At 42.2% G+C, this 10,139-nt stretch overlaps 1 protein-coding gene across 1 annotated transcript; it reads right to left on the reverse strand.

Annotated features, from left to right (window-relative positions):
* Positions 1–1,094: 1,094 nt before the first annotated feature.
* LOC105893878 (Golgi apparatus membrane protein TVP23 homolog B-like) lies at positions 1,095–2,803 on the reverse strand. The gene is made up of 4 exons (XM_031561131.2): positions 2,556–2,803; positions 2,310–2,411; positions 1,831–1,959; positions 1,095–1,676 (listed from the first exon to the last, which is right to left on the reverse strand). Exons 1-4 carry the CDS (start codon positions 2,643–2,645, stop codon positions 1,650–1,652), a joined length of 348 nt encoding a protein of 115 aa, XP_031416991.1. The 5' UTR covers positions 2,646–2,803; the 3' UTR covers positions 1,095–1,649.
* Positions 2,804–10,139: the final 7,336 nt, after the last annotated feature.

Genomic DNA, 10,139 nt, shown 5'->3' on the forward strand with positions numbered 1-10,139 from the left:
AGCTAGACATAACGATTTTAAGACTTAAGACTTTAAGGGGGACTTATTATGAACATTTCACTTTTTTAATGCTTATACACTGCTTATACACACATAGATTTGGGTAGCTGGTGTGCCTACCACCTAAATAAATGCTGAAAAAAGGCAACCCAGTCAATTTGTTATGTGCTGTCTATGTCAGAAAAGATGTGATTCAGCGAGCCTTTCAGACTTTCTGCCCACTGTGAAGTCCCAAGGGGCGCTCATTAGTGTTTGACCGCCCCAAAGTCATAAATATCTACATGGCCTTAGACCGCCCCCCATACCACCTGATCCAGCGCCATTTTGTACTTGAGCATGTCTGTTCTTCTTTGATCTGTAATTTGTCAAACAGGATCTTTTTGCGGTGTGTGGCTATGTACGTTAGTTTGTGGGACCAGGTCTCTGAGCAATGTTGCAGCATAGCAATCACGAATGATGTGGTCAGTCTTGAGTATTTTTTCTGTTGGCTGTGTGCGATACGGTGAACCCTTGGGCTAGCCTATTTGATGTATGCTTACTTGTAAAGTAACGCTTGGATGTCTGTGGAGTGTAATTTGTGTCAGAATTTACATTTGCATATGTAGGTATATAGTGGCTACCGCTAACTGCATGAAGATATCTGTGAAATAGTTCTTATCCAAAAGACATTCCCTTGTGAAAAGGGTTTGTGTTAGGATGGTGAGAGGTGTTACAGCCCCCCTGCATATATGGGTCAAGGCCATTATCTCTCCCATTGATATCTTTCAACACTACAAGGACATGGTCATAAATGGTAGATGGGGCACATGAATGCCGTGATTATCTTACCTTTTGGCATTTGTGACTGAGAAAGACTTTGAAGGCTTGTGTCGACTACATACTGTTTTCGCTTGTAAATCCAAACAGTGTTGTGTTAAGATCTTTTCCTGCTGATGGATAAAAGTACATGAAAAGCTGAGAGAGATCCCATTATTTAGCCTATTGAAAGACTACACTATTCTGTGAGATGTAGGCTACTGAATGTAGTACACTTGATTAAATGTAGCACACTCAGACATGCGATCTTGAGTAACAACCCAAATAATTGTGTGACAAGTTTACTTTTTTCAGAAATTCTGTATTTGTATCAGCCCAAAAATGTATTTTACATGATGTCTTATAAATAAATATTTACAAATACACTCGTTGCCATCATACATCCAAACCATTGTAGATAGAATGCAGTTTTTTACTGTAGAAAACACATGTTAGTGTGTGAGAGGCAAAACATCAAAAATAAACAAATCAAACAAAAAAGGAAAATACTACTAGGGACTCAGACTCTAAACTGTATGTGCAGGCAGGGAAATATAGAAATGTCCCTTGATCTCTACTGGACAGGTGTAATCGCTGTATACGATCCCCATGAAATTCAGTAACCATTGAGGCGATTGGTTCACCATGCATATTAATCGATCCCAGTCAAATGCAGCAATGAGCAGGTCAAATTACCCCACATCAAAAATGGTGACCGTTCAAAACAACAGGAAAAATGATTTAGGTTAATGATTCTAAATATTATGAATTCTGGAGGAAACAATGATTAAAAACTCCACTCTCTCCAGTCTTTAAAATGTAAAGCAAACATTCTTCCATGAGGCATAACCTCTTTAGGATTCTTCCTGGTTGGACATCGTCTGCATGAAAAGAAAGACACTCAAATATGAACACATTTATGTTTCTGACTTGATCACTGACCCTAACAACATGATTGTACAGGGAGAACCTATTTCATTACATTACCCATTCCACATCTCCCAAGAGCTGAACTCAGTGCTCATCAACACTCACCTGTTTCAGGAACTGCCGCCCAAAGTAGCTGGTGGCCATGTTCTTCAGGTTGGTCCTGGTGCCCACTTTACAGCGAACATAGCCGTACATGTTGGCTCCCTGCAGTACCACTCCCATGATGACCACAGCCTAGGAGTTTGAATCACAACACAGACTTGGTGAGGTTATGCACAGAGAAACAAAACTGAAGAGACCATCAGATAAGCAGCACAGAATTACGAATTTAAGGAGATTATTTTTATTGTGTCACAGGTTTACAAGGGATGACTTGGAATAATATGATTAACAGCACACTGCCTTGTGTGTTGATTTTATTATAAAAGATCCATTTTGAATGAATCATCTAATTGTACATTAAATCAATCTTGAATATACGTTTGCCGTTTTCTACAGTGGCATCAGTAACCATTTGCCACTGTGATAATACACAGTGTGTTATGGCATCAGTAATTAAAACATGTCAAGAAATAAAATCCTACCAGCCATTTAATCTTGAAAGAGACAAGGGAGCTGAAGGCAAAGATGATCCATATGATAGGGCATATGAGTGTGCAAACTAGTGTGGTTATTATTGACCGAGCCTAAATAAAATGCTTTTAGTAAAATACTGATGTAATTTTGGTCATATTTTCATTTTACAAAAGCAAAAGCTATCTGTACCATTGTACAGAAAGCCATACATTTTTGTGTCATTCTCTCTCTTTCTCCCGCTCACATTCACACACAGCAACAATATTGGCTACCTTTCTGGACTCAAACAACCAGTGGCTTTTCCCATTATCACCCACCTGATTCCACCATCGCAGTCCCACCATCAGACGACCAGTGATGTTCTGAGGGATGGAATCAAATAGCTGTATGTGTTACACACTGCATGGAAGAAGGCTGAAAATAGCTAATGCATTTGGCAGTGTGTTTGGGTAACATATTGGATCACTCCTCATCAGTCTACTACTCTCAGGATATGACCATGGACCTGAAGCTCACGGTCATTAATGGCCACTTTACTATTGACATCATACTGATCATGACAAAAGCCTACATTTAAAAATACTACTAATAATTTGTAACTGAAATAAGTTATATTGTTTAACAGAATGAAACTAGTCTTTAAGAGCCTAAACAGTTTGAGATAAAAAGGTGTCTGGTGTGCATTATTATGTACATAAAGAGCGATAGGGGTTCAGGAGTTAGAGGAGTAGTTCAGCAATCGGAGGGTTGCTAGTTCGATTTATACTTCACCTCACCAAGTGTCAAAGTGTCCTTGAGCAAGACACTGTGAGCAAGAATGTGTTAATACTGTATAGTCTTCTGAGTGGTCTAAAAAAGACGCAACACAGGCCTGGAGAAACAGGAAGTCCCCCACCTTGACGGTCCAGAAATAAGCACTGGGCAGCAGGCCACCATTGAAGCGATAACGCTCACATCAGACCTTATTAGGAGAAAGAATGGCTGCACAACTACCGCTAAATCTCTAACCACTTACAACACAACCACGAGTTCGAGATGGGAACTGGTATTTTATTTCTGCTGTTATTGGCCACAGCTAGGCCGTACATTCAATTATCTCACCCCCAAAAAGCGCACGTGTGCGTGTTAAGCAGCAGCTATCTGTCGGTCAGGTGTCAGCCACAGCTCTACTTGCTAACTAACATTAGCAGTGATACTAACTACAGTCGTATGACATTTCACTTTCACTAGTCTGGGTTGCTACTTAGAGGTAGTTGGCAACTTGTCATTAAATGAAACCACTTGAAAGCCGAGGAGTGCGGACTAACATTCATCACGAACCGTATGAGGTAGCCAGCCACGGCTATCTCTGCAAAAACAATCTCACCAGTTAAATTTTAAGCAGTGGGTTATTGTCAGTCAGTTATCAGAGAGCCTGTTAATTTGTCCGATGTTGGTCACTTGGGCAATCTCTGTGTATGGTAGACACTTTCGTGTTTAAAGGTCACAAAGTTGGAGTTATTACAGAACTCTCTAATTTCCTTTGGACCAATGTGGTTTTTTTTTCTCGGAGCAGACAGTATACTCTTCTGCTTTTCCTTTGTAGAAAATGCTTGTAATCCTCCAATTGGTTGTGTTCTCTAAACACAGTAGATGAATCTTTCCCTTTGATGGCAGATGCTTCCTTGGGTCTATGGGTCACATGGTTAGAGATAGAACAGAGGAACCCTCTAATTACCTTCAGACCAATTAAGGGGATGTTTTAGAGGAGAGGACAGTGTTTTAGGCTATATGAGGGGCATGTTGTCAGTGTTTTTGGCTTTATAAGGGGCATGTTGTCAGTGGATTGGGCTATATGAGGGGCATGTTGTCAGTGTATCGGGGTATATGAGGGGCATGTTGTCAGTGTTTGAGTTAAATGCACAGTAATATATCTGAATGTGTAAAACTCTTTCTCTTCTCGCTCTGTCTCAGCTTGGCCTCAGCTTGACCATCCCTTATACCCATCTCTCCCCACTATCCTCCTCTCTTATTTTGGTTTCTTTTTCCTTGCTTATCAGCTTGGGTTTCATATTGGATTCATACTGATCATAACAAAAGCCTACATTTAAAAATACTGTAACTGAAATAAGTTATATTGTTTAACAGAATAAAACTAGTCTTTAAGAGCCTAAACAGTTTGAGATGAAAAGGTGTCTGGTGTGCATTATTATGTACATAAAGAGCGATAGTGGTACAGGAGGTAGAGGAGTAGTTCAGCAATCGGAGGGTTGCTAGTTCGATCCCAACTCCACCTCACCAAGTGTCAAAGTGTCCTTGAGCAAGACACTGTGAGCAAGAATGTGTTAATACTGTATAGTCTTCTGAGTGGTCTAAAAAAGACACAACACAGGCCTGGAGAAACAGGAAGTCCCCCACCTTGACGGTCCAGAAATAAGCACTGGGCAGCAGGCCACCATTGAAGCGATAACGCTCACATCAGACCTTATTAGGTGAAAGAATGGCTGCACAACTACCGCTAAATCTCTAACCACTTACAACACAACCACGAGTTCGAGATGGGAACTGGTATTTTATTTCTGCTGTTATTGGCCACAGCTAGGCCGTACATTCAATTATCTCACCCCCAAAAAGCGCACGTGTGTGTGTGTTAAGCAGCAGCTATCTGTCGGTCAGGTGTCAGCCACAGCTCTACTTGCTAACTAACATTAGCAGTGATACTAACTACCAGGGCTCTCAAGTGTCACGCATTGACAGTCACTCATTTCGGTCTTTAGTCACGCACTCCCGCCACACATGGTTTTTCTCACGCTGAAAAAAAACTTTAGGCTATTTAATGTGCCGCAGCGCGCAAACATGACCTGGCTCGCTGCCCCTTGAATCAAGCACGTCTCCCCGAATCCCCTGGAGTTCTGCCGTGAGGTGCCACTTATCAACCAATCACAAAAAAAATTGGCTACACAATAGTCAATCAGAAAAAAAACGTATCTTTTGTATCTGCTGTATCTGGGTAAGAATTAATCCGGCAACCAATGAAAATAAAGCATCCTGGAATTGCGCGCGATTGATCTTCCGAAAGTTTCGTTCACCTGAGGAAACCACTGGAGCTCCGAGCATCAGTCTTCTACAAAAAGTAAGTCGTCTCCTGTTTTAATGTTACAACAAATTCACAATGGTTTGACACAAGCAATGACAACTTGACTGCAGTTAGAGAATATTTCCCAGATAATTAGCATCAGTTTTTAATGAGTGTTTGTAGCCAACACAGTTTTAGGCAGCCTGCCTTTTCACTATAGCTTTGACTCAGAACTTCGTTAATAGGCTATAATAAATTCGAGTAGGCCTATTAAAAATATATATAGCCTATAATTCGAACGAATATTAGGCAGCCCTTAATATTCAATATGGGCATTATTTTCTGTAAATGTGTTTGCTTTCTATTCAGATTCCGAGGCTTCTTCAAGCCTGGTAAAGTTTTGAATCGCGAGCTCATTAGGCATACAAGCATGTTTTAAATATCCTGGACATGGATGCATTAATCATTGCATCTGTCTTTAAAAGATGTCAGGTAAAAAAACAAATAAGCATCCTGTCCTTCGCCCAAAGAGGAAAGCCCCCTAAAAAGGCCAGATTAGGCCCAGAGAAGGTCGTAAACACATTAGAGGAGGAGATGGTGGAAGAGGAAGAGACAGTGCAGGTGGAAGAGGAAGAGACAATGCAGGTGGAGGAGGAGGAGACGGTGGAAGAGATGGTGGAAGAAACAGTGGAGGAGATGGCTAGAACAAAAGGGAGAAAAGTCCCAGGAGCAGCCACCTACAAGACCTCTTTTAAAAGGTGAATGGACCACTAAATGGCCATTTATTACTGTAGGACGCACCAGCTCATATTACTGGTGCTCTATCTGCCGCCAAGAGAACTCCTGTGCCCATCCAGGTGTGCGGGATGTGACAAGGCACATAGGCAGTAAGTGGCATCAGGCCAAACAGCAGGCACTGAAGTCAACCAGCAGTCAACGGGCCCAGCCGCACCTGCTGCACCTCCTATAGTTACTCCCCTGCATGTGTCAAATATTTTCTGTAAGTCTGAGCAATTATTAACCACAACAAAACACTAATAATAATATGGGGGGGCTAGTCTGTGGGCATATGGCAGGGGCGGGGCAGGCGGAATGGGGGCGTGGCCATGGGGGGGGGGGGGGTATGTCACTCTTGCCTGTCTTCAAAACTTGAGAGCCCTGAACTACAGTCATATGACATTTTACTTTCACTAGTCTGGGTTGCTACTTAGAGGTAGTTGGCAACTTGTCATTAAATTAAACCACTTGAAAGCCGAGGACATACATTCATCACGAACCATATGAGGTAGCCAGCCACGGCTATCTCAGCAAAAACAGTCTCACCAGTTCAATTTTAAGCAGTGGGTTATTGTCAGTCAGTTATCAGAGAGCCTGTTAATTTGTCCGATGTTGGTCACTTGGGCAATCTCTGTGTATGGTAGACACTTTCATGTTTAAAGGTCACAAAGTTGGAGTTATTACAGAACTCTCTAATTTCCTTTGGACCAATGTGTTTTTTATTTCTCGGAGCAGACAGTATACTCTTTTGCTTTTCCTTTGTAGAAAATGCTTGTAATCCTCCCATTGGTTGTGTTCTCTAAACACAGTAGATGAATCTTTCTCTTTGATGGCAGATGCTTCCTTGTGTGGCATAACAAAATGGAGTGGAGCTAGGAATATGAAGAGCACGACTACGCCACCCTAGGAGTTGCGCCCAGGGAAATAGTTGAGTGGATGAAACTAGCCCACTAGGGGCACACAGGTTCGTGAAACTGAGGAAGCGTGAGACGTGTGTCCATAAATAATAAATATGTTTTATTTAATTGCAACCAGGTAAAATACAAAAACACACGAACAGGGAACAGTAGGACAGACAAGGGACAACACAACAACCAAATGAACAGAACACAAACAGGACTGAGGCTTACCAAGTCAGGCAGGTGTATTACGAGGGTAATGGGGTATTATCTCCAGGACACAGCAACCGTGCACTGCTCACACCAAATGCACACAAAAAGGTGAATCCACACACCCACGAAAAATGAGTTTGAAATCACACACGGGAGATGTTACCACCACTACGGTGGGGAATGATGGACTACCTAGCCCTGCGGCACCCAGGGGTACGTTCGTCGTAGGATTGAAGCTAAGTTAATCAATTGGCCTTTTAGCCCGTTAAGATTAGCGAGCTGATTGAGAACAGCAAATATCGGTTCGTTAACGGCTGATCCGCATCCTAATCATGTGGTTAATTTCAACCAGGCTAAAGTTATCATGGCATTTGCGCGTGCACGTCCTACTTCAAAAGGCAGGAAAGGTCGATCACCAAAACCATGATTTTCTAACGGTATAATGGTTCTAAACTCAAAGAAAAGGGCTCTTTTTTTCTCCGCTGGCGAGTAGGAGATGAACATGAACGCTTATGAAGAATACAAGACCATAATCATGGCAAAATTCAACACCACCACCGCTGTGAGAGCAAGGTGTGTTGGGATGTTTATAGGGTGATATCTATGTATGAATACCTGATGGCAAGTGTCCACTGGTACAGAGGTCTCTACCGGTTTGAATCTGCATGGTTGCTAGTTCAAATCCCCTCACCTCCTTCCTCGATGTAGTTTTACATTTCCTTGGAAGTCGCTTTGAATAAAAGCGTCTGTTAAATGACTAAATGTATTAATAACAAATGCAATAAATTGAAGCAGTGAAAATAAATTGTCTGTATTTCTCTCTATTCTTATCATGAGTCCACCTTAATCAATTTCTACAATAATGATATGCTATGGTGTACTAATAACACTCATATAATTATGAGTGCTTTGTTCTCCGCATCACCGACACTACAAAAATGTACCACTCGCAAAAAAGCGCAAGACAGTCAATGTTCGACTGTGGTGTTTGCAATAAATGACTCGAGAAGGTCTTGTAAATTAATGATTCCTTGTCGGCTGAATCGGTAGCGCTCATACAAGAATAATGGATCTTGGCGACCGCAAAGAACTCCCTCCGCTAATCTAACTCTAATATCAGTCCTTGGTCAATGGGATCCCTCCTTTTTCCGGGGGTGTGGCAAGCTTATCCAGCTACACTTAAGTTAGCCTGCCCTGGAGCAGGTTAGTGCTAATCGATATGTAACTATGGTGATTTATCAAAAGTTGCTTCCACGAACCAAAAAGAGGGGCGTTTTTTATTTTAGCCTGAAAATTTGCTCGCTAAACCGCTTAGCGAGCTACAACGAATACCCCCCTGTACAGACAACAACACATTGAATACAAAACAAACAGAACCAAACCAAAAGTAGCCACCTAAAGATGGCTACAAATAAACAGAAAAGAAATACGAAACAACCATTAACACACACACGCAAACACACACACGCAGGAGCAGCTCTTTCAGACAGCAGCTGCCTGGAAGGGGGGCGAGACGTGAAGGAAGACGAACATCAAACGATACAATCACTAAAAGCAAAACAGCAGCGGCGTCAACCCACCCAGGCCAATTCCTACGGGAGAGATTGGAGAATGTTACCGCCACACAACGCTAGTATTACATTTAAAAACAGAGGCAGCAAGATAGCCTACCAGGCATCCAAGGGCATGAGACGCAGGAGGAAACAGGCAGCAGCTACTCTGTGTCCGCTAGCTACATACAAAGTATAAAACGTATGGGTGAGTGGCTAGCTAAAACACAGCAACCATTCACGCAGAGCAAGGACCCAAACATACCTGTTGGTGGCACGCAACGAACGTATAATCCGTTTGAGTGAACAGGAGACGGAGTAATAGGTGCAAATGACAACCCAAACCAAACCAAACAGGCTTAAACACACAACGAACAGGTGGACTTGAGCTTAACGCACAGGTACCATGAATGACGCATGCCCAGATGGCATCTCGTGGTTCATTTATACGGGCTGGGCAGACTCGCAAAGTGTCACTTAATTACAGGTAGATTGAGAGGGACGGGGAGAAGTAAACAGATGGTAAAGTGACGTCAGATTTAACCCGTCATGCTACACTTGGGTCTATGGATCACATGGTTAGAGATAGAGGAACCCTCTAATTACCTTCAGACCAATTAAGGGGATGTTTTAGAGGAGAGGACAGTGTTTTAGGCTGTATGAGGGGCATGTTGTCAGTGTATTGTGGTATATGAGGGGCATGTTGTCAGTGTATCTGGGTATATGAGGGGCATATTGTGGCATCCTGTTATTTGTTTCAGTTAAATGCACAGTATTTTATCTGAATGTGCAAATGGGGCGACAGTGGTACAGGAGGTAGATAAGTCGTTTAGTAATCAGAAGGTTGCTAGTTCGATTCCTCACTGTCGAAGCGTCCTTGAGCAAGATACTGAACCCCTAATTGCTCCTGATGTGCAGTGTGCCATCAATGTAGATGTAAAATGTATATACATCCTTGTAAGTCGCTTTGGATAAAAGTGTCTGCTTAATGTAAATGTGTAAAACCTCTTTCTCTTCTTGCTCTGTCTCAGCTTGGCCTCTGTGACCATCTCTTACACCCATCTCTCCCCACTATCCTCCTCTCTCATTTTGGTTTCTTTTTCCTTTCTTATCAGCTTGGGTTTCATATTGGATTCAATTTGAATTCCTTGCAAGTTGTCTATCATTCATATAAATCCTCATTTTTGTTAGCTTTTACCTAGTTAGGATCTAAACATCTATCCTGTGCTAAAAGTGTCTCTAATCCGCACGCGCACACACACACAATAACTGCACAATTTCCCAGGAAACTCCCTGTCACAGGAAAGCCTTTTAAGGAGAGAAGGGGGCCGGGCAGTGGCGTAA

This window comes from Clupea harengus, chromosome 23 (assembly GCF_900700415.2).
Source record: "Clupea harengus chromosome 23, Ch_v2.0.2, whole genome shotgun sequence".
NCBI lineage: Eukaryota > Metazoa > Chordata > Actinopteri > Clupeiformes > Clupeidae > Clupea > Clupea harengus.